Here is a 25,893-nt window from a genome sequence, read left to right as displayed (position 1 = left end):
GGGATTCAGCTATTCAAGGTCTACACGAAACCATAGTGAGGTCATCCAGATATTTGCTAGGAAGGTATTAAAAGTACTAACATATATGAGGGATTGTAAAAAATCAAGATATAAGCATTATTGTTTGAAAACAGTGTCTTCACTGGGATTGTGTTTCCTTTAAAAACATGTCTATAGTCTGGGAGTCCTCTTTTTTTCTGTTTTTCTTGTAGGTGCTGGTGGAATTAGCTGCAAGGAACATCTCTTTACAGCTTTTGATAGTTCATCAGTTATAATCTTTACTGAAATAAAATGCATTTGTCATTATTGTTCCTGACTCAATCATCTCCAAATAGGATTGCTACCCTTGAAAAATATTGGGGAACTTCATTTGGTGCCAAATGTGGCAGCTAGATTTGCTTCTGTCTTCCAGTCAGCTGTATTCTTTTTCTTTGATGTATATGTTTTCTTTTTAATTTTTTTAATTGTAAGCTGCCCAGAGTTGCTGTGGAGTCAGGTGGTCTCAAAATTAAAATGTTACCATATCTTCTACTACTACTACTACTACTACTACTACTGCTGCTGCTGCTGCTACTACTACTACTACTAATAATAATAATAATAGATTGTTGTTCCAGTGTTTTGGAAATAGCCTTTTTAAAAAGATGTACTTAGCTGCCAGTTTGTTTTGAGGTTCAATACAAGGTACCCTTAATCCTAAATAGTTTAGCATTTGGCACCTTCGAAATGTTACTTCTCACATACTCTGATGGCCCATTAATTTCAAATCTCCCAGGTTCATGAAAGTAGATGTGTAGCTGCAAATTATAGATCAGGCATTAGGTTTTTTAGACTGTAATTTCCACCATTCCTTGCCAGAAGCAATGCTGACTGAGGATTATGAGAATTAAAATGCAAATCATCTAGAGGGCAGTTGCAACCTGTGGAATGAATATTGTCCCCTTTTCCCCATTGTGTCCCCCCAAAATCCATAGAGAGGGTAGGGCCAAACAATTTTCACCCTTCTTTGGTTTTGGGGATTTTGGAGGCATTTATGGGGTACTAGGAATTCCTTAAACCCATGCAAGTCTAGAGATTTCCATAGTGCCTCTTAAAAACATTGACAATTTACACAGAATTAGGCTGATTATTTCTGTGGGGAAGGGGGGCTGTATGGTACAAAATGGGAGCATCCATCCTCTACAAAACATGAAGCACTAATTTTACCCCTTAAACGCCCTCAGGTCCAACATACTCAGATCCAACATATTTAGGTACTGCATACTCATCACTGGGCACAGCCATGTCAAAATACTTCTGGCCCTGTTCTCTATAGCCTCCAGACAGGGCAGAAGGAGGGACTGAGGCTGTAAAAGTTTACTCATCTTTGGTGTAGAGCTATATCCGTGGTGGATCCCACCCAGTAAAACTGTGGCACAAGAGTTTTGTCAGGTCTTATAATTTAGGGATAGACAATGTATTCACGAGTTCCTCCTGTCTCCAAAAATGAGAATTAATATTGTGTGCCATCCAGTATTGATGGTGGTGTAATTCAGATGTTTGGATGGTTTATCCAGCAGCTTATGTAGTTATAAAAGAACGCAGAGAACAGAAAGGAGTCATGTGTAGGTTAAAGGCTAAGAGAAAGAACAAGTCCTCAGCCTCATTGACTGAGTACATCCTGTTGTTGTTGTTGTTGTTATTGTTGTTCAGTCTTCTCCAGCACCACAATTCAAAGGCATCAATTCTTCGGCGCTCAGCCTTCTTTATGGTCCACCTCTCACAGCCATACATTACTACTGGAAAAACCATACATCCTAGAAAACATCAAAGCCAGAACACATTTTTATCTCCTCAGCCCATCCTGGCAAGATAGCAAAAAAAAAAGGACTATAGTTTGTTAAAAACTGCAGAAAGGTGTAAGAGAGCCAATGGCATCGCACATATTCCTGATAATTATCCAGCATAAGTTCTAAGGTTATTTTCATTTTATAACTAGGCCTGAGTCTAGACTGGAATGGAGATAGATAATCAATTTAACCTGAGAATGCTTGGTATTGAAATGCTGTCATCCTTTCTATCTATTGCCTTGTATAGAAAGGGATCGCCTAATCATTATCTATAGTGATTGAGTCCAAAATTGTTTTCCATTAATGATCTCCCTGTTAAAAGGCAGTAGGGACTATTCCTTGCCTCAAGAAAATACTAGATAGTATATCCTGCTGTCTTTGATCTAGACTGAATTAAAGTATATAGTTATAATTTCTTGTTAAAAGGACTATACTGTTAAAAAGAAAAACAGGTTATTTATTTAGAATTTGGCTTGGTAAAGTGTTTTGCTCCTTCATCAATATTTACAGTCACTGTCTGACATAAATATAAATTGACAAATGAGAAACCTTGTTTTGTTCTGTGCTGTTGGGAATACTTGCCCTGAATTCATTTACTTATCTTTGCTTTTTAATGTATTCCATTCAGACTTAGTAATATGTGTTTTTTACATCGTGGAGTTAATTTTTTTGTAATCATACAGAATGAGGGTTATGACTGAATTTTGGAAAACATCTTGTTCTATGCTAAAATCATTTTGCAGGCAGTCCTGTGGGTAAAAATATTTGTACTGCGGTCTAGTGCTTGGATAATTTTCTTGGCTGGAATCTAGAACTCACTAACTTCTACTTCAGAGTGTTATTAATATAGGTTAGAGATGCATGTATGTGTCTGACAGAGTTTCCATTATCCCTCATGAAGAAATGAAATTGAGAAATGCTAATGCGTTGTGTTTTTCTAAATGTTAACCTATCATCACATGAAGACTGCCAGGAACTTACAGGTTGAAGGGGGGGGGGGAAATGAAGAATTGCATACTAAAATATATGAGCTAGAAGTCAAAAACAAAGAAACATAACAAATGGTGTCTAACACTTATGAAGACAGAAGGACCAAAAATCCCTTAGAGAACAGGTATCCATATCTTTATATGTAATCATACACCATACAAACAAAAATTATAATGGTATTTAATAATGAGGAACTGAAGAGTATGCAGTTCTTCTGGCCACCAGCCAAATCCCTAATGACATAAGAATAATACTTCTGGACTACAGATAATGCAAGATTCTTATTTGGTACTGTGGCTGTAAGCCCTTTTGCACATGAAAAAGACATGGTAACCAATCAAAAGCAGATGCTGAAGTTGGACTGATAAAGTTGGAGAATAGGATGGCACATGTCCTTTAAGTCTTCATAAAGTATCATACACCTTGCTGGCACTGTATCAGTCTTTCCCTGCCTGTCATTCTCCAGGTGTGTTTGATCTTTATTTCCCAGAATTCCCTGTCAGCATGAGCAAAGTAATGCATCCAAGCTGGCTGAATTATGCTGTTAGAAAATTTGGCTGCATTCTGAGCACCAAGGCAGTTGCATTATATAAAATATCACCATTATAAAATGCTTGGAGAGTTAAGAAATTAGTATTAGGAAAGAGCATTCTTAGTCAAAAATAATTGTAATCTTTCTTGCAGTCTATACTGAGTGTTAAATTGAAGGAAGACAGACAAACAAGGCAAAAAAAAAGTCATTGTTTTTCTGGCAAGGAGAAGCATTTCAGTAACTTATGTTTGTTCATGTTGCTATTCTTTATTCTGATCCCTACCTGAAGTATATCCAGGTAGGATGTATACTAAAACACAAATGCAACCTATGATCTATTTTTATAATTAGGTTGGATGTATGGCCCGCTTCTCATAAAGTGCCCCCAAACAGCCATTGCCTGCTGTTCTATAAAACCAGGCAGAGAAAAATGCCCTTCCCTAGCAGCTTCAGTTGGTCAGAGTTTTCTCATAGGGTAGGGAGAAGTATGATACATTTAGATTGCCCTATAAATGGTTTTATTGAATTGTGACCCATTAACCTGGTTTTAATTAAAAGCTTTCATTAAATGTACTTCTCTTCAGAGGGCTACATTTTTCCATTGCAGCATGTAAAAATAAGTGTGTGGTTTTCTTATTTGGGGACAAATTCTGACATGGTCTTCCTGGGTTAACAGTCCTAGACCACAAATAGCTTTTTGATTATATTATCCAGAATATACTGTATATTGTGATAGTCTTGCCATAATGTATCTTATACATAGTACCTATAAGCCCCTCTGAAAATCACCATATCTATTTTCCACAGAACAAAAATCAGACAAATACAAACTAGAAAACTATTCTTTCAGCCATATGGTTACAGTTAATTTATCTGTCTTGATACAACAACTAGAGGAAAAATGTCCACATCATTCACCTTCTTTCGTATAGTGTAAGCTTAGATGGGTTAGATGAAACCAGTGCTAATTAGGTAGTCTTTTCCTTCATTGTTCATTATTTGCTTGAGATAGAAACCCAATTGGTGATTTCTATTGCAGTAGTGAAGTGTTGCAGTGCTCTTTGGGGAAGACTTCAGGATCTTTTCCTGGCATCCAATCAGCCTAACAGATTCAGTTATTTTATAGCTGAATCTTAAACACTGTTCAATCTCTAAGTCAAGTGACATAGTCACTCTAAGTGAGGAGCAATCAACAGACATAGAGCACCACAGTATAGGTGAACTAAAAGTAACAGTTCTCTAGCATATATGTACCTTTGATGGACAGAACTGTCTATACAGTGAGATCATTGGATATGGTTCCATATCTGCTGTTTATGGTTTGGATTTGCAATATAAAGAGACCTTTTAAATTCTCAGGAACATAAATATAGCATTGGAATTCATATTGCTAAACCTGAGTTCTCAGGGGATATGGGGGAAGGGCATACTTCATCAGAAAAGCACATTTATAGAGAGGGCAAGAAAAACTCATGTCTGTCTTCTTGGAGATCTGCTGCTGCTCTGTGTCAGGTGTACTGAGCTAAATGTGTGAGTATGTTGACTTGGCTTAAGATAGCTGCCTATTTTTACCTTAATACCTAGCATTTGAATAGTAGAGTATAGATTCAGCATTTTTACCTTTTGCAGATAATTTGCTCCATGCCTCATACTGATATAGTAGATTAAACCCTTCTGTGAATGAAAAGATGCAAATAAACAGTGAAAGGTTTCTTGAATTGAGGCAAAACCCAAGAAGTTGGTTTCCCCAGTGGCCGTTTTTTTTTTTTTCCCTTGGTTTCTTGCTCTACAATAAGCAAAGAGATTCTGGCATAAGGATTGTGAGTCCTACAGATTTGGCACAGAGGAAAGATTTGTTTGCTTAGCAATTGTTTTATTAGTCAATGAATCTAATTTAATATTTTAAGATGATTAATATCCTTTCTGAATGACATCCCTTATTTCAATGCATTTCTTCTCCATTTCCAGCTATATTCTTTTATACAAATGTGACCACAACTTAGAGAGCTTGGTCTGAAATTAAAAATTAGCCAAGAAGCCATCACTGGACTCAACAATTCTGCACATCTCTTGTTCAGCCTCTAACCTTCTCTTTATAGGTGGTCTGACAGCAGTTGTAGAAGATCCTGGAAGAAGCAGTTTATCTGGACCCATTTCAGTCATGTTTCAGGCCAGGATACAGTATAGAAGCAGTATTGGTCGCACTTGTTGATGACCTTTGGCAGAGCTGTAATGGGGCCACTTCGATATCTTTCTGGACCAGCTGTGGGCTTGGGAATGGGATCACTGTATTATGGTGGTTCTGTTCCTTTCCCCATGGCCAGTTCCAGTCTGTGTTGACTGAGGGGAGGGGGGGGAGAGATTGTGTTGCAGTGCTTCATTTGTGGATTGCCTCAAGGCCTGACATTCTCATCTATTTTGATTAACATCTACATGAAACACTGGGTGAGGTTATCTATTGGTTCGGAGTCTGGTATCATCAGTATGCTGATGATGTGAGTAAATAGGCTGACGATGTGCCTGGTATCATCAGTATGCTGATGATATCCAACTATATGTCTCAACCCCAGGCCGTCCAAGTGTTGTTTTCAATGTATTATGTCAATGTCTGGAGGCTGGATAAGAACACGCTCAAGTACAATCCTGACAAGACCTACCAGCTATGGATTTTTGGGTTCCCTGATACTGGGGATTCTCCAACTTTAGTCTTGTATGGGGTAGCGCTTCCCCATGTGAGACCAATGTGCAGCTTGGGAGTAGTCGTGGACTCACAGATCCTGCTTAAAGAGCAGGTGGCAGCTGTGACCAAGAAGACCTTTGCATAGATCCACCTGGTGTGCCAGTTTGAGCCTGTTCCTTGATTGGGGAGCCCTTCAGAAAGAAATTCACACCCTGGTCACCCCACAGCTGGGCTGTTGCAATGTATTCTACATAAGTCCATCTTGAAGATCACCTGGAGGCTACAACTGGTCCAGAATGCAGTGACATGGACAGTGATGGGCTCCACAAGTTTCAATGGTTTCTGGTGAGTTTCTGGGTGAAATTCAAGGTTCTAATTATTATCTATAAAGCCCTTCATGGCAAAAGGCCTGGTTATTTGAGGGATCACCTAACTTCCATAGTTCCTGCCATTCAGTAAGATCAGGCAAAGTAGGCATGCTCTGTATTTCAAAATGTAAGCCGCCCAGAGTCATTTGGAGCCAGGCAACTTCTTAAATAAATAAATAACATGAACAGTTCTATGCATCTCTGAGCAATTTACTTTGGATAGGTGGCTTATAAGTGTATTTTAATATTATTAATTTTAGTAAATCATTGCTATACTGTACCAAATTAATCATTTCAAGTCTCTTGTGTGATTTATTTTGGGGCTTTAAGAAGACCTGTTTCTCATTCCTTGCTTATGTGTACTCCTATGGGAGACTGAATCTGCACAGAGCACATTCTGAACTTCTTCCACTCTAAATCAGGGTTGGAGAATTGCTGATCTGCAGATCAGAGCCAATCCAGGGGTGTCTCTTCATCGTCCCAGACTCTTAAACTCTTGCTCTTTCTCTCTTGCCTCCCAGCGGCAGAGTAAGCTGTCTGAATCTGGCAATCATTCCACAGTTACCTATTTTTTATGGGGAACTTTTCTAAAAAGAAGAAAAAAAAATCAGAGAATGGGCAAGGAACTCCAAGATATTTATTACAAGCTAGAAAGTGGTGTGATTCTAATTGTTGGGAGATGTTGATGAGCAGACGTGCCATAGACTGCCACCTTTTTTGGAACTCTTTTTCTTAGAAGTTGGTTATACATGTGACCCAGCACTCCTCTTTCAGTTTTATTGTGCAGCACCTGGCATTTTTTATTTCATTCCTTTCCATCTGATCTTCCTCCCCTTGTTTTTCATCTTGGCATGGAAAACACAGCTTTAGCCTTGGGTACCATACTGCTAATTAGCACCATTTCTGCCCAGTGATAATTAGAAAGGAAGAGGAGGAAGACATCAAAGGGCAAATGTACATTTCCATGTCTGTGTTGGCCTTCCTGTAGGCTGCTCTGTGAAACTCTCTTGTGTGTCTCAGACTCTGTAGGTGAAATAAAAAGGATTGTGGAAAAGAAGGAAATTAATTTGGGATATGATTCAGGGAAGAAATCAATCAAGGAAGATGTGGAAAGCAGAGAAAGGAATAAAGACAGAGAAGAACTGCTTCCTTCACCGCTGGCTCCAGCAGATTACCCAGAAAGGAATGTTACTCCAGACAGGGAAAAATTGTTCCTCAGCTCTACTTTAAACCTTTTGAAAACAAAAAAACAAAAACAACTTGGCATGAAAATCCATCCTAGGAGAAAATGTGCAGCCAAAGGAAATGGAGCTATCATTTTTCCATTCAGTTTTTTTTTTAAGTATTATTTATCATAGTAGCGATATAATTTGAATTTTCTCCTCACTAAAGTCACAAGAACTCAACTGGTGTTTCTCTTTCCTTTATTTACCATTTGCTTCTGTCTTGTTTTCGTTCCCTTCAGATTCCTGATTTGTGCATTCTCTGTGTGTGTTCGTGTCTCTGTATGTTGTGTGCATTTACATTTGTATACAGTTGGTATTACTTAAGAAATTCCAGGGCTTAAAGGAACAAACTCCTCTCCTCACTCTCACATCCCCCCCAGGCCCAAACTGCGGATGCCTACAACAGCAAGGATGCATGCCTGCACACTGATTGTTTCGCCTCTATATTAAGGATATTGTTGAGGCTTTTGATGCTCCAGACTTTCATCCACCATCTCTTGCTTATTGCCCCTTATCTATTCTTCTATATGGGGATGATGCAACTATTATCTCTACATCTAAAGTTGGGCTATGTAGATGCCTTACAGCATTATCAGCCTATTGTGATAGACAACACCTTGAAATAAACTACTCAAAAAGAAAAGTTCTGATATAGTTCAGAAAGCACTCCAAGAACTATTGAGCAGGTGAAACCTTTTAAATATTTAGGCATTTATTTTAAATCTTCTACTTACTGGGGAAATCAAGTACAGGAACTATCTACAAGGATTAAAAAAAAAGAGTTTCTAGCTATTACTAAATTTGCAAATTGGCATGGGAATAATTTTGTCTCAGCTGCCATTAAGTTATTCAGGGCCAAAGTTCTGGGTATATTGCTTTATGGAACACAGTGGTATATATATAAGAAGATCTCAACCTTGGATTCCATACGATCTAAATTTTAAAAAACAATAGCATGCATCCTTCATTTGACCTCTAATGCCCAAATGCGATTAAAATTGGGGTGCATCTCTTTTGAGGCTTGCACAAGAGTATGCTGCTTAAGGTCTTAGGCAAAACAAATACTTTGGGGGACCTATTTGGTTCATCTTATCCTGAATGATAGATTTGAATCTACTCTGCAAAGACAAATTGATCAAAATTTGATATACAGGTAGTCCCCAGGTTAAGAACACCTGGGTTACAGATGACCCATAGTTACGAACAGAGCCTATTGTAGCAAAATTTGAGTTAAATACACAATGATTCGAGCTAAATACACAATGGTTTGAGTTAATTACACAATCCTACTTATATAGTATTATACAATAATACTGTTCCAACTTACATACAAATTAGACTTAAGGACAGACCTTGGGAATGGAACTCATTCTTAAACTGGGAACTGCCTATATGATTGTGCTTATCCTAGGTCCTGATAAAACACTAACAGGATTTAAGCAGAGGGCCTGAGAATTGGATATTCAGGCAGATAGGTAAACTTCCCATCTTTATTAAAGTAGAATCACCCCTTCTCCTTGGATTCTTCCTATTTATTCAAGATCAGGCATATTCTACATAGGAGGCTTTCTTCTCTGGCCTGAGTCAATGCATTACCTAACAGGGTGACGACCAGAAGATAGTACAATCTCCCATATGAAAATTGTACCTGTATGTGTTCAAGCATAGAGGTTGAATCTGTATCTCATATCTTATTAAAATCCCAACTATATTCCCATCAGAGGTAAGCATTCATAACCCCACTTATTAGAAAATTTAATTGCTCTCATGATGAAATCACTGTTGTTCTTTTAAGTGACCAATGCTTAGATCTATCAAGGGCAATGACAAAATCTGTAGCATTAGCCTACAGAAACCATCTGGTGCCTCCCTCCCAGTTTGGAGTGACTTGCTTTTATGTCATTTTATGCATGCATTTTAGTTGTTGTATACATTTTAATGTATGTTGGTTTGGTTTCAGACCATAAAGCAATAAACAAACAAACCTATTTACTTTTTGTCACAAATTGTCATTGGAATCAACTCAACATATGAAGCTAGAATATAGTTAAAAGAATGAAAGAATTGTCTCTAATGTTTGCAAGGCAGGACTTTGACACACATTTAACTTAATGTCCTTTTATGATGGAAATCAGCCATTTCAATGCTACATTTATGAACAACCTCTGGAGCAGGCATGGCTTTCTGGTCTTGTTTCAGTCATTTATTTATTACAATTCTCTGGCTACCCTCACCTGTCTTTGATCTACTTTTATAATGGTTTTGTTCCATTTGAAACGTATATGCTGTTAGGTTGAACTGACTGGAACGGAAACTTGAACTTTGTGGATAGCATTGTTTGTTTTGTTTCAATTATACTATTAATTCTTAATCCTGTTCTTACATCTGAAGGTTTTATGTCTGAGTAAAAAACTGTACCATAAGATAGCTTTAATAATACATGCCCTTTGTGGGTTTTGTTCATCTGAGCTGAAATAAAAAGTAAAGGCTTCTTTGAGTTGAGCTCCACGTCTTGGCAACAATAAAGTAATGATTTGCCATTACTGCCTTTTCAGTCTAGTTTATACATATACAAATTATCCAGTGATAATCATCTTTTTGGTACTGTCTACTTATGCCTGAAGTTAAGTGCATATTTGAATGTTCCTCCAACACCAAAAACTGGAAAGTTAGACTGGTGGAGGGTAGAAGGGAGAGGAGAATTCTGTCTTATGTCTTCCTGCTTGACATCTTGGCTGTCCATTCAGAGAGACATTTTTATAGGCTAGAGCTCTTTGTAATATGACCTTCCACATAAGTGGTTTGGTAGAATTGTTCTCTATTATATTTCTGAAAATGTAGTTGGATGCTTTTTCCTTTGGTAGTAGTCCAATTAATAATGTCAATAATCGTAGGTACCTCTTTTCAAAGACCACTTGAATTTTCAGGAGTTACAATAGCTACAGTATTCTTGCAATCTTAATTGTATGGGGGTGGCAGCAAAATCATGTCAATTAGTGTGACCTATCCTAAACAGGGCACAGGTAGTCTTCACTTAACGACTCTAATTGGGACCAGAATTTCTGTCACTAAGCGAAGTGGTTGTTAGGTAAAACATCATATGACCACTTCACTTAGTGATGGCAGTTCCGGTTGCGGTCATTAAGCAAGGATCTCACACTTTTTCTGCCCTGCCACACTCTCCTCAGCTTCAACTCCCCCCACCCACCTATCCCCCACCCATCTCTGCCCTTTTGGCCATCCTGCAGTCCGCCATTGCCACCTACCCCTGCCGCCCCCTGCCGGTCTTGTAAAGGGCCAACAGCTGCCTTGGCTGGGTATGTCTCATCAGCAGCAGGAGGAAGAAGACAGAGGAGGTCAGCTGGGATGGCGGGGGTGGCAGGGGTAGGAGGCAGAGTGCACGGCGGCCAAAAGGGCAGAGATGAGGGAGGAAACAGACTGGTGGGAGGAGCTGAAGCCCACACTGTGGTTGTAAATGTAGGTGGGCTGCCAAGCACCCAATATTTGATCATGCGATTGCAGGGATGCTGCAATGGCTGTAACTTTGAGGACCATATATAATTACCATTGGTTCAGTGCCAATGAATGGTTGTTAAACGAGGACTGCCTGTATTGCACGAACCATGTTTTCTCTCACCAATTCCAGTATTATACCATTGCTATTAAACAGCACTTGAAGGAATTCAAGAGTGTAATTGCCAAAGTCAGAGATAGGTGAATAATAACTCATACAGAAAATAGAGCTTTCTGTTCAAGTCTTCCTTTTCTGTAGATAGAATTGCACTTATTTTACATCTCTGAAAGCATGTCACTGGCATGTGTGTGTCATTGCAAAAAGCTTCCCCAAACTAAAAACATTATTACAATACAGTAAATACAATAGTAATTTTATTACTATAGACAGTAATACAATACAATCCCCATAAGATTAGTCAGTGAAAGTGTTGCAGCAAAATGATATATTTGCACCCATTGTCTTCTGCTAGAGATGATAAAGGAGGATAATGCACCAATTAGACCACATATACCTCCTTGGGTGCTTGCCAAGTACCCTGTCCCATCTGAATTTTTACATTAAAAAGCCTTTTAATTAAAGGAGGGGGGACATACTGCACAGAAAAGTGCTAGCTTCCAGCGTAATTTTTTTTGCCAAGAATGCCTTTGAGCCTCAGTTGGGTCCAAAAAGCTTTCAAAGAAAATAAAAATGGTGAATGGCTGCAGCCCAGTGTTATATTTGAAAGTATGTCCATCTGTTCAGGAAAAGGGCAAAGGTAAATAGGAATAGTACAGAGCATTCTGCATGAAAGTGAACTACAGACCGTGTCATGCGATATAATTTGAAGTGTCCCTTCAGTGTCTTTTTGTGAAATGTTTTCATAACAGGATCACAAAATTCCAAGATACGCTCACCAATCCAGAAGATTGGAGAACCCTGCCATCATTTGTTTAAAGAAAGGTTTGACAATGGAGTAGAAGTTGACCTGTGCCACAAGCAATAACCTATAGGTTTTTGTAACGCAGCTACATTGAACACAGCAATGAGTGTACTATATGAAGACATTTTCACTTTGCTCTATAGGAAAGTACTCTTTGTACTCTGAGAACCTGCACTAGTAGAACATGTGACTGACCAAGCAGAATGCTCCCTGCCAGCTGTGGGTGGTGGCTTGCCAGGTGCGTGAAAGAATCCCGCTATTCTCCCACTTCCAGGCAAGCAGGCAGACAGGAAGGTAATAATAACATTTATAAGGCGATTTCACCTCCTGTTTGGAAGCCTCATTTACACTTCTACCTATTGCTGTTATCCTAAAACAGAAAGGCAGAACATGTTGGCTTCCAGATGTTGCTGAATACAATATCATGCAACTGTAGCAGCCTAACCAGTGGTGAGGTTTGATAAGAGTTAGAGGTCCACAGTTCTCTCCAACATAGCATGCTGATGATTTATTTACTGTATATATTACTTGCAAGTAGTTTATTGCTATTTCTTTTATTATTTCAATTTTTAACATATAGTAAAGAATAAAGCATTCCTTTATGGACATGGCTCAAATAAAAACATTTAGATGCTGGATGATGACACCCCCAAATCAAAGGCACTTATTTACCTAGTGGAAGAATCTCAAACTTTTATGAGTAGATCTGGAGTTGATAGGGCTAGACCAAAGGTGCAAGGAAGTCTAGTCACCAGTGATGCCAGTATTGAAAAGGAAGGTCTTTGTTTTACAAACACAGATATAATTGGACCATGGAATGTGAGAAGGGAAACTTGTAATTGTTGAAACAGAAATAAAGTGCAGTAAATTAGATATTTTAAGAGTGTTCATACTTAGGTGTAATGGGCCACTTTCAGATGATTATGTGATATGCTATTCAGGGTATAAATATAAAGGAATAAAGTGGCAGTGATACTTTAAAAAAATACATCACTAAATATATATTTGGCTATATCCCCATAACGGGCAGGATCATATCTTTAGAAACAGTGGCTATGTAATGAATATTATGTAATGAATTAGTATACAAATCGCTGCCCTTCATAAAAATGTAATCATGGACCATATTAAGGTATTCTATTGCAAATGGCAAGAAGTGATAAAATTTCAAGAAAGTACATAATACTACTAATGGATGATTGGAATGACAAAGTTGGGGAAATAGAGGAATCTAGAATTATTGGAAGATTTGTACTGAGTAAACTCAATATAGGTAGTCCTCGCTGAACTATCATTCATTCAGCAACCATTACAACAGTGCTGAATGAGGACACTTACAACTGGTCCTCATAGTTGTGGCTGTCACAGCATCCCTGCGGTCATGTGATCGCAATTTGGGTGCTTGGCAACCGGCTTGCAATCATGACAGTCAGCATCCCACGGTCGCCATTTGCGACCTTCACTGCCAGCTTCTGACCAGCAAAGGCAATGGGGAAGCTGGCAGGAGGTCACAAATGGTGATCATGTGACATCACACTTAATAACTGCGGGGGATTCACCTAACACCACAACTGGAACTGCTGTCATAAGTTTGTACAGTCATGTGACATTGCTAAGTGATGCAGTTCCTGGTCCCAATTATTGTCATTAATCAAGGACTACCTGTAAAGCAAGAGTTTTGCAGAGATAATTCTGTGTTTATGGCTAGCACCTGCTTCAAACAGCATTACAGGCTAAGTACAGGCTCTACTTCTGGATATCACCAGATGGATAACATTAGAATCAAATTGACTACATAATAGGAAACAGAAGGTAGAAAAATACAATTCATTCAGCCAGGGCATTTCCAGGTACAGACTGTGGAATAGACCATGAACTATTGATTTCAAATATACAGGTTAAACTTAGCAAATTAAAGACACTGGGTGTGTCAGCAAGATTTGATCTGGAAGACATACAATCAAAACATAAGATAAATGTAAGAAACAGATTCAGTACACATTATGCAAAAGAGAACCTGAGGAATTATGGAAAGAGGAGACACTGTGGAAGGTTTCAGATAAAGCAGGATGTAAGAGTAGATAGATAACATAAGATGGGCAATGAAGAGAGCAACTTAATTTAAAATTGAGGTTTAGCTTTGCTTTGTTAACTAAAGCAAGACTTTTGATTGAGTAGATCATGCAGGAATATGGAACATATTAAGACTAATGAGCATGCCATCTGATTATTCTTCTGAGGAATCTTTACTGTGAACAAGAAGCCACTGTAAGAACTGAGTTTGGCGAGACAGTAGTTCAGAATAGGGAAAAGAGTAAGACAAGGATGCATATTATCACCATATCTGTTTAATCCCTGTAGTGAATATATTATAAGAATAGCAGGGTTGGAAAAGATGAGAGCTGGAATCAAAATTGGAGAGTGAAGCACTAACAGTGTGAGATAAATAATACCACTTTGTTAACTGAACTGAGTCTTCTTTAGACTCAGAGGTGCTTATTAGGAAAGCAAGAATGGAAAGGGAAAAATCTGGGGGAATGTTAAATATTAATACAAAGGTAATATCAAGCAGGATGGCAAAGTGATAGCAAAGACATGAAGGTAGTAGATAGTTTTATTTTCTTGGACTCAACATAAAATGATAGATGGTGTGCTAGAGACGTAAAGAGGAAATTAATTCTAGGGAGGAAGGCAATGACAAGAGAAAATTGTAAAGGATAAAGCTATGTCAGTTACAATGGAGATCACAAAACTTAAAGTGATGGTTTTTTTCAGTGGTAATATCTGGGTATGTGCGCTGGACACTGAGAAAGAGCAAGAGAAAGCAGATAGATACCTTTGAATTATGGATTTGAAAACAGTTTCTAAAACTATGGATCCCAAGAAGAATTAGTCAGTTGTTCCTACATGAAATAAAGACTGACTACTCCTTTGAGATGATGATCATCAAGCAGAAACTCACATACATTGGGCTCATAATGCAACCAAATGATGGACTAGAACAAACAAACTGGAACATACTTGACAGAGTTGCAGGAAGTAAACAGGGAAGACACAGATACAGTAGACAGACAAGATCACAGATATCACTGGAATGCCCCTGAAAGTGCTGCAGATTGTCTCTGGGATGGATTGAGATGGAGGCCATTAGTTTTTAGAGTCAGCAAGAGTTGGACCCAACTTGATGATACTTAACTAATGACTGAAACTTCAGGAGCATGGCAGCCTCAGTGTCAGGCCTAGCCCAAGGAACTCCAAGAGACAATGCAAAATCAGTTCAGCTATGTTTATTAGCTACAACTTCTAGCAAGAATCTTCCCAGATTGAAACCCCATCTCCAAAGTCAGCCAGCCACAACAGTGTGAATTCCTCAGGGAGGTGTCAGCCTCATCCCCTTGTAGTTCCCATGCTCCATTGGCGAGCTAAGAAAATGCTTATCTCCCTGAGCCTGGCCTTCATAACTCCATTCCATCACACTCAGTAAGATCCTCACTTTTGAGTAAAGATTTCTGATACATATATTCCTATTCCTTCAAGGGTGAAGAACCCAGCTGCCTCTTTCTTTGAAGGAAGTACAATAACTTGCCCTGAGGAAGGGAAAGTGCTTACATTGCAGGTTTGCACCATGAAGCATGTCATTGCATTTGCCTTCCACCCTGAGTTGCCTTTGCTGGCATTATATTACTCAAAGCAAACCACTAACATTGGTTCCTAAACCAGTCCTTGCTGTGTTGTATATTTGTCTTGCATTTTCATACCCTCCCAGTTACAAAAGAGATGTGTGGGCTAGCAGATGTTAGATATAAATTGAAAGAGGTTGTTTGTCAGGACAACTCTACAGATGTAGTTTCAAGTAAATCTGGCATACTTTTTCAATCCTGGAAGGAGCTCAGGCTCTCCTGTCTTCACACCATATTCAACAGTCGTAATTCTTCATACCTCCAATGCTAATGTCAGTCATTTATCTTTCCTCTCCACATTAGTCTTCAGGTGGGCTGTCTGCCTTGTTTTATTTTTTAAATACACCATGAACATTTATTAAAGTAAACATACATTCATCACTTAAAACAAAAGGAAAATATATCAAACCTGCTCCCAGTATCATTATATATTGCAGCCAATTATCTCTGAGCACAGCTGATTTCTGCAGACTGGCTGAATTGTTTTCTATGGGTTGAAACCTAGAGAGGAATTAAATGTCATACCTCACAATGCATAAAGTGTTTCTCCACAGTGGTTCAAGCATTATAATGTATCTTTAATATGCACCTCAAAATGCTGTGCTTTTCTCCTAGTTTAGTGGCTATTTCTCCTAGAAATAGTGGCTATTTCTAATTATGTTCTTTTTTTCAACCACTTCACTTCACCTAAATATTTACTTTTGTGGTACTTTGTGGAACTTTCTTAAATCACAGTTGGTCCTGGAGTTGTCAAAAGAACAGAAAATATTCAGTTATAGATCAGGATCAACACCTGGACTGGACCTTTAAAAATGAATCCACTCTTCATTGGTGGTAATAATAAATTCATGATTCTGTCTCAAAACAGAATGTAATAAATGAGAAAGGATATAATTTTTATATTGGGAAGAATTATAAGATGCATAAAAGTAGAATTTTAGACTTGGGACAGAAGAATCACCTGTTTGGTGGCTACACACATGACCATTTGAACATATGTTAAAATGAAGACAATACTATGGCTTGTTGTATTTTCTTTATCTTTACAAAATAAAGGGCATGACATCACTGTAATCGAAACAGAGTTCTGAAAGAACCAGAATGTGCTTTGGATCAGCAGTCTTGTTAAATGGTGCCCTTAGGGTTACAAAGTTGGAAGTGCCACTGTGAAAACCACAGACTAGGAAATTGCTTTCCAGTGTCTTTCCCTTTTTCCCTGAGGCATAAATGAATGAGGAAATCTGCTTCAAATTTGGAATGTATACACGTTTAGCAGGAATGGCAGCCATGAGCGTTTAGAATCCCATAAATTATCAACCTCTCTCCAGAATTTCTCTTGGAGTTTATAAGATAGGGGCTGCTTTCCTGTGTTTGTGTTGGTTTTAGAGTAAACCCTGGGTGCTTGGCTATGAATGACTAGAGGTGATTCTTCATTCTTACTATGAAGATTCCTATGTAGGATCCCAGTGTGTCATATTCTTTCTTGGTTTTCATCCGCATGCAGGATAGGTCGAGCACATACCCTGTTGTGTATTTCAGCAAAATAAACCAAGGGAAAGGATACATTAAGACAATGTGGAACTTTGGAAAATTTGAATTGATAAGTAGAACCTAAAGAACTAAAGTATGTTTTCATGAACGATGGAATAAATTATTTGTAGAGCCAGTGTGAGAAAATATATTACAAGTGCTGTTTATGCAGCTAAGTTCCTCTACAAATATTAATAATCACTATACCATAAGCAGCTCTGTTTTGTTTTGTCTTTGTTTTTGCAGCTTCTGGTTGCTAAGACCCCCATTGCTCCATTGACATCTTTTCTATACATTATTGAAAATTCTGGCTTTGTTCTCCAAGGTAAGACTATGAAATAAAATGAGCTTTGTTTTACTGTAGTTAATGTGCTGAGGGAAGCAAATGCCTAAAGCTGCTTTTCCCAGCCTGGTGCCCTCCACATGCTTAATTTGAGCTCTTTGAATCCAACAAAGCTATTTTCCAGAGATTATGGGGGTTGGTTCAACTCTGGAAGGTGCCAGACTGAGGAAGGCTAACTAAAACCTTAGTTGAATCTAGGTTTTATTGAGCTGAATTCAGTAAATTCTTCATAATATTAGTTGTATAGTCATGTACTTGAGCATTTTCTATTCATGTTTTCTGAATTCTTGTACATATGGATACTCTGAAACTTTGGTGTTAATAAAAATCTAACTGGGGCAGTAGCCATTGTGATGTATCAGTGTATGGCTGCATCAGATATGATGAACAAGCTGTTGATCTTACAGCCAAGACACATGTTCCTCTATTATCGTAAGTTTGCCTTGGAGACCATTCAGTGTTCAGAAAAAAAGTGCACTGTGTAATAATCTAAGTATATCATCTACATGTGGGATTATACATTTGAGTGCTTAACAAGGAACAAATCATGATAATATAAAAACCCTTGCGTGCGTGCATATGTTTCTGAACTTTTGCTTTATCTCTGAAATGTTTTCCTGTTGCTTATGTTTTCTATATAAATGCTATGAGTTACTCTAAATGTCAAAAATGTATTTGCTATTTGCATTCAGAAATTTAGCAAAATCACAGTTCTGTTGAACTGAGAGTGGGTTGTTCAGATATTATTTCCCCTTTAGTTTTCTGTCAAATGAACCTTGGGATGCACATCTTGTTCCTCCAACTTTCACAAGTGGGATGTGATACCCAAACTAACTGTTTGAACTCAGAATTTCCCTGATTATTCAACTGAAACCTTCAGCTCTTTATGAAAAGTGCTGCTTAAATAGATCATATATTTAAACAAATGTGAGATTCCTCTATTAAGATACTAGCACATACAGGTGCTGAGAAAAGCAGAATATTTTAAAGGGGCTGGAGTTAATGCTTGCTGCTAGAGACCAAACAAAAACACTTTGGGCCTTAACCACTATCATGTTACACAGCTATTCACCCATCCTTTAGTTGGCAGAAAAGTACACCTACATGAAATTGACTATTCCCATTGCCAATCTCTATCCTGTCTCTCTCGCCTCTGTCCCCCCTCTGCCAGTCACCTGAATATCCTCCAAAATAATGGGTGACAAAGCTTAACTCGTTTTGCCTACCTGACACTGACTAAAGGGGAAAATACTACTTTAACACCAGTGCACCTAAAGATGACAAACCTGTCTCACTCATGGGCTGGGGATGAGATGAAGGTAGCATCATAAGGGCATAGCAAAACAAAGAAGTTGCCAGGGCATATTTGTGCTCTGATTAGTGCACGTGGGAATACAACCAATGTATTTATCAGTATCAAGTTCATTATCTTTTGCTGTATGTTCTTTATGGTTGTTTTATTTTGTGATAACTATTATTTTGGAGAAGGAAGATGAGGATGAATGAATACATGTACACACACACACACACACACACACACACTGCCTTTGAGTCAGTGTTGACTCCTGGCAACTGTCCGGACTAGTCCCTGCAGTTTTCTTGGCAAGATTTTGGAAGTGGTTTGCCATTGCCTGCTTCCTAGGGCTGAGTGAGAGTGACTGACCCAAGGTCACCCAGCTAGCTTCATGGCTAAGGTGGGACTAGAATCCACGATCTCCCGGTTTCCAGCCTGACCCTTTAATCACTACACCAAAATGGGTCTCTGTCTTTTTTTTTATGTGCTTATACCTAAGTGTACTACAAGCAGACAACAGGAAAAATCACAACACAGTATTATGTTAACTAATAAACATTGGCAACTATCAGGTCTATAGAGTAAGTTTGTAAGCCACAAATCTGCTGTTGATCTCACTACACATAGAGGTGAGTAAGAAAGAGGAAACATCCAAATAATGAATCTATAGATTTCTTCAGCCATCTTCAAAACATAGGAAGCTTTATGAAAAGAGAGCCATTTTCAAATGGGAAAATGTGTTGAGAGGAGTTTGATAAAAACTGCTGTCTATGCTGGTGGCAGTGGAACATTTTAGTGGTAATGAATGGGCTCTGTTCCACCGGCTGACTGCAGGAGCAACATTTTCATTGATTCTCTATGGTGAGAGGCAGTCAGTGTCAGGAGAAGAGTACATTCAAAGCATATGACAAAGGAACAAGTAGATGAGTGTGGGAACTGGTGAAGAACAACTGTCTGAAAAATGAAGTGGAGATGGGGGGAGGGAATCCCATCATGATTCTGCTAATCAGGAGGCCATAAACAATTTGATGTTACAATACTTTCCTGAAATTTCTTTTATGGTGGAAATCTGGAAGGAAGCTCCCCCTCTCCAAAAAAAGGAGGGAGGTAAAAAGATTGATTTAACAGTTCTGCAATCTCTAGAGGATTAAGAGGTGGGGGTGAAGTCAGGCTGCAGGTTGTTCTCCTCCTTTTGTTCTCTGGGCTTGGTGGTTAATAAACCACCAAGACAAGATGAGTAGTTAGGGATTTCACTGACTGCTATTTGATGCAGTTTGAGGAGCTCCTCTGCTATTGTTACAGTTAAAATAGAAAGCGGAACTGTTCTTCATTTGCAAAAAGTTTCCAGAGTCCCAGGCTGAGAGTGAAAAAGCTATTAACATGGTAATGCAGCCCATTCAGGGAGTGCATCAAAATCCCCTTTGTTGATGTAAATTGCTGCTCTATTGCCTGGTCTCTTTGGATCTCATGGTCTAGGTACAAGCACAAAAAATTGCTTAGCAAGAAGGGAAAACTCCACCTCTTATATCATTTTAGCAGATTGCCAAAAGGCCCAAGAGCACTGCAGTGAGAGACTTCTATGCCTTTGTAAACCTGAAGTACTCAGTGGTGAAAAGAATCCAATTATTCAGTCGCTCTTTTATTGGACCTTTCACTCTTGAGAAATGCTGCTCAACAATTTGGAGACAAGGATGGCTGGTCAAAGGCTTGAGCTAGATTTGGAACCATGTTTCAAATGTATTATGTGAACAAGGGAAAAGATAAGTAAGCAGCAGTGAGTCTTACAGAAATTCACTAATGCTTCAGAATCCCGGCTTTTAAAATTCTAATTTTATAAGTATTGTCATTTATATGAAGGGACAAATTAAAAGCCTGGATTTTTACATTGCTGACCATATCCTCTTATGTGAAATTAAACAGTGTCACTTGAACTCTGCAAGTGTATCCAGTACTGAATAAAATTGTACTTTTATTAAATATATATATATATATATATATATATATATATATATATATATATATAGTGTGTGTGTGTGTGTGTGTGTATATATAAAATAAAAATAAAATAAAAATAAATAATGAAGCTCCATGTTCATGTCATTGTTTCTTCCCAGTGAGTCTGATTTAATGAGACTAAATGTGTGGATACAAATCTGTTTCCCCTTCAAGTCTAGGAAATCACTTTGCAAGCTAGTTCTGTTTTTTTATACTTTTTCAACAAAAGTTCTTTTTCATTCATTAGTCAGATTTGATTCCATTGATGGGATACACATAAGAGTAGTTTAGTTCATGCATCTACACTGTACTGAAAAAAGAAAGAAATATGTTTATATCAGGGAAGGAAAAAGATATGGCTCAATGTTTTATATCTGGAATGTAGAGCAAAAGTTGTTTTAATGTTAAGATGTTCTATCTTCCTTTAATTGTAGAACCAACATTTGAGCTGATTTTTTTTTTAAAATTCCAATTATTATGGCAGTCTTTGTGAAATCTTATACTGGAGTTAGTCCTGACCAGCTCAAATGTAAATGTAATCTGATTTTAATTTAGAGATTATTCTATTGAGAGAGATTGTATAGCACATTTGATTTATTATATTAACTTGTAGAGATGGAAAATGTAACTTTCAGGAATTGAAAGTATTATTTTACTTAACAGTGATCCCAGCTGTGACAAATCAGGTGTGCTCCATTTGATGTTTTGATGTAGTAGTTTGTAACCTTTCTCACTAAGTGAGTCTGTTCTGTGCCAAACTCCTGCAGAGGTTTATGGTGACTGCAGCATGAACTCTCCTAATGGCTATCTATATTCTTTCTTCTCTTTGTTCTCGTATCGTATTCATGTGATCTATTTCCCTCTCACTTCATTGCTCACCAAAATTTCTTAACTAAATTTAAATAGCATCAGCATTGCTGATATCCATTTAGGATGAAATACCTTCAGATCAGGTGCCCAAGACGCCAACTGAGTTCCAGGGCTAGACTATATGAATCTGTGTTCCAGGAGGTTACTAAGCAGACAAGCTAATCCCAAAGTAGAGTTCAGACAGTACTCCTGGCAGTTTACACAGAATTCTGGCTATCTAAGTAACCGTGTGCTTAGCCTGAGAACAAAGGTTCTCAGACGGATGGGAGTCACTGTCTGGAGGAGAGTAATAATGGCAAGTTCCTGATCATGTATTAAGGGGTTGCTTTTGTTTTAATCAAATTGATGGTTTGTTTGTGGGGTAGGTTTGTTGGGTATTGTAAGCCATCCAGAATTGCAGTGTTTGAGTTGGGTGGCTGGCTGGCTGGATAAATAAGTAAGTAAGTAAGTGTTTATAATTGGCAATTATATAAAGTCAGGAAAGAACCTGTGGTTTTTCAGGTTGGCCTACTGAGCTGAAGACCCTGATGCACAGTTGATACTGAAGTATCTTAGCTTCTGGGGCAGCTTTTAATGCTGTTTGCAAGTTGTCCCAATGATGAAAAAAAAGTAAAGTGCTTTGGCCCTCCTGTTAAAATTATTAATTTGAAATTTGAAATTTATGTCTCATTTTGGAGAATAGTTTGAGGACAGTTTTTTTTTATTATTATTCCTTTCTGGAGGTTTTTTTGGTCTGATGAGCAGGATAAACACACCAACAATCCAAGAAGAGAATGACAGTTCTTCTTGCCTTATTGCTTGGTTCATATTCCATTGTCCATATAAAGAAAACACTTTAATGAATTCTTGAAAATGTACATGAACATGGTTAAGAAACAAACTTTACTTGAAAAAGTTAAGAAACTTATTTCAGCTATGGAAAAATGATTGGATGGGGAGAAACCAACTTCAACTCATCCCTGGCAAGACGGAGTGGCTTTCGTTTTTGGTCTCCCAGGGTCTGATGATTCATCATTTTTGACTCTGGATGGGGTCGCACTTCCCGGAACTGAGGTGGTGTGCAATTTGGAGGTCCTCCTGGACTCGCAGCTCCTGCTCAAGGAACTGGTGGCAGCTGTGGCTAGGGAGGCTTTTGCACAGATTCATCTTGTGCACCAATTCCACCCTTTCCTTGCTCACGTTCATTCATGCCTTAGTCACTTCTTGTTTGGATTACTGCAATGCACCATGGGGCTGGCCTTGAAAACCACTTGGAAGCTACAATTGGTCCAGAATGCAGCAGCGTGCATAGTATTGGGTGTCCCTAGGTCCATCCATGCTACACCTCTGTTGCGTGACCTGCACTGGCTCCCAGTTTGCTTCTGGGTGCAATTCAAGGTGCTGGTTATCACCTTTAAAGCCCTACATGACACGGGACCAGGTTATTTGCAGGACCGCCTCTCCCTGAGAGTTTCTGCCTGTCCTACCAGATCAGATAGGGTAGGTACACTCTAAGTCCCTTCCCTGAAATCTTGCCACCTGCTGGGACCTTGGACGCGTGCCTTTCCTGCAGTTGCCCCTACCTTATGGAACACCCTCCCCCCGGTGATTCAGCAGGCCCCCACCCTTTTACCCTCTCAGAAGGCCATCAAGACCTGGCTTTTCACCCAGGCACTGGGATAGAATAAGGATATATGGAGCTGGTTGTGGGGCATCCCAAGGGGATGATTGAGGTGCCCGTTTTTTGTTTCTATTTTTTTGTTTTTTGTTTTATAATTTTATAGTTATTGGGTTTTATTGTGGTGAGCTGCCCACAAAAGACCTACAAAACACAGTTGTGTTTAATATGGGTGGCCATTCAAATCTTTTAAATAAATAAATAATCTTCCAAATTCTGAAGTATGTGAAGCTTAGATTTAAAGCTCAGAATCTAAAGCTATGGAACTTTGGTTTCTGATTACATGCAAATTATGTAGCATTTTCTAGGATTATTATTAGTACTATCCACCTGTCCCTGAGCTGGCATAAGCTTGTACAGCCAAAAGTGCACACTCCCATTGGCCCAATACTATGTTGGTGTGCTTACTTGCTGTGAACGGGGCATATTAAGGAAAGGGATTACGGCATTCCTGCAGCATGGTCTCCCTCCACTCCCATCAGCCTTCACTAGCCAGTGGAAAACATCTACCAGTTACTCTCCTTGCCCTGGAATGGGGCTGTAGAAGAGATGGGTTATAACAGATGGCTAGATTGGCAGGCATAGCCCTCTGCCAAAACTCTGTCCAGGCTTTGCACAAGCCTTTTCTGTGGCCACTCCCGTCTTCTGGAACATTGTTCTCTGTAATGTCCACAGGGCCCCAACCCTGTCGTGTTTCCATAAGATTGGGCTTTTTCAGCAGGCCTTGTGGCAGGTGGTTTAAGACCCCACTTCCTTTTTTTTTTTTTGTAATATTTTATTAAAGTTTATATATATAAAAACTAATACAAAACTAAAAGACCTACAAAAATAAAGAAAGAAAAAGAAAAGAGGAAGGAAGAAATATAAAAGATGACTTCCCCTTCCCTCCAAGCAAATATATGCATTAATAGTTACTTAACACCTTCTCTATTTTTTTATAATGTTTTATTAAAGTTTAATCCAAAGCTAAAAGACCTACACAGAAAAAGAACAAGAAAGGAAGGAAGGAAGGAAGGAAGGAAGGAAGGAAGGAAGGAAGGAAGGAAGGAAGGAAGGAAGGAAGGAAGGAAGAGAAATGATGCCACTTCCTGATGTGCATTATGTATGTGAAGCAGCCGAGAGAACTCTCTGCCATCTGACAGTGTTCTTCCCCCTCCATTGCTAATCGCTCATTACTTGGGCTCCTTTTAAGCACAGTGGCAGGCAGAGGGTTAAAAGAGGAGGCTCTATTTATTTGGGGGGTCTCTTGATAGGCGCAGGAAGTGAAGGCTACCCAGGCATTCTATATGGATTGGCACTGTGGAGTTTGGTCACACAAGGTTAGGAACTGAATCTTTTCCTTGCTTGCTAGGGCAGGATTTCCTTGAGCTTTGCTGCACAAGCCAGCTGAGGGTCTATTCACACTTAAATATTCCTTTGGGGTTTTGCAGATTTCCTTCCAAATGTCCAGGATGCAGACAAAAATAGATTTCAGTTTTAAAAGATGCAAAAAGTACTAAAAAAATGCACTTGTGCTTTAAACAATAACCAAAGTGAAAACAAAACTAAAAAGCTGTTTTGGCTTGGCTTCAACTTCTTATGATCTGAAAAGAAGTTTGTCAGTTTATATCTTAAACTACTACGTGGGAAAACCAGCTTTGTCTAGATCCGGAAAGTAAAAGTGGCAAAGAAAAACTTTGAATTTCCTCCCTTGTCTTTACCAGTCTGAACAAGAATGGAAAGTAAATAAACAACAAAAATATATCATTTAAAGGAAAGCATTCTAAATGTCTGGAAAGCCTCTTAACTTTTTTGTCCTTTGTTTGACATTTATCTTCAAGTTTCATTTCTATGAGACAGAACACGGTTTGCCAGCCTGAGGCTTTGGAATACAATTTCCATTATTTCCAATTACTACACTGGCTGAGAATTATGGGAGTTGGGGAAGGCGATTGCAAAAAGTTGACTAATACAGTAGATGGCTCCATACTGTGTGGTTGACCAACAATATGGATATGGTTCATCAGAAGTATAAAAGTGAGAAGGGTGTAATAAGATCTGAAATATTAAGGTGCCGAACCAGAAAAAGAGACACCGGAGTTGTGTTAGGGATATCAAACAAAACATCCATTCAGTTCCTGAATCAAATGAGTAAAGCAGTAAATTGCATTCCTTTCCTATCCTCAGTGTTAGTAATATCTTTCCTTTTACTTATCAGTTACTACTCCTCCAGAATTGTTTTGTTCTTTCTCACTTTAATTATTTGATAGTACTGTTGAACTGTAAAATAAAACAATGTTTCAGAACAGAATAAAACTTCCTTTTCCTTTCTGAGATAGGATGGTAGATTTGTATGGTATGTATTGATTGCTTTCATTCCATTGTATGTACTGATATCCATTTAAATAATAAATAATGGGTCTTGACGCTGTTTTGATTTTTATATTAAGAAGTAGAAGGAGGAATTTATTTTCAGTTTTCTCC

At 38.5% G+C, this 25,893-nt stretch overlaps 1 protein-coding gene across 6 annotated transcripts in view; it reads left to right on the top strand.

The window, feature by feature from the left end:
- Positions 1–25,893, top strand: part of RAD51B (RAD51 paralog B) — a 372,608-nt gene that overhangs the window by 184,997 nt on the left and 161,718 nt on the right. For all 6 annotated transcript variants that reach the window (XM_088145605.1, XM_088145604.1, XM_088145601.1 and 3 more), the window contains exon 10: positions 17,518–17,596. In XM_088145605.1, the coding sequence (XP_088001731.1) occupies positions 17,518–17,596 (79 nt within the window). The remainder of the gene's footprint in view (positions 1–17,517; positions 17,597–25,893) is intronic.

The sequence above is a fragment of the Python bivittatus genome, unplaced genomic scaffold, assembly GCF_059951505.1.
Source record: "Python bivittatus isolate LINGU-HERP-01145 unplaced genomic scaffold, Pbiv_v1 ctg000480_np1212, whole genome shotgun sequence".
Taxonomy (NCBI): Eukaryota; Metazoa; Chordata; class Lepidosauria; order Squamata; family Pythonidae; genus Python; species Python bivittatus.
This window is presented reverse-complemented; position numbering and strand designations above follow the sequence as displayed.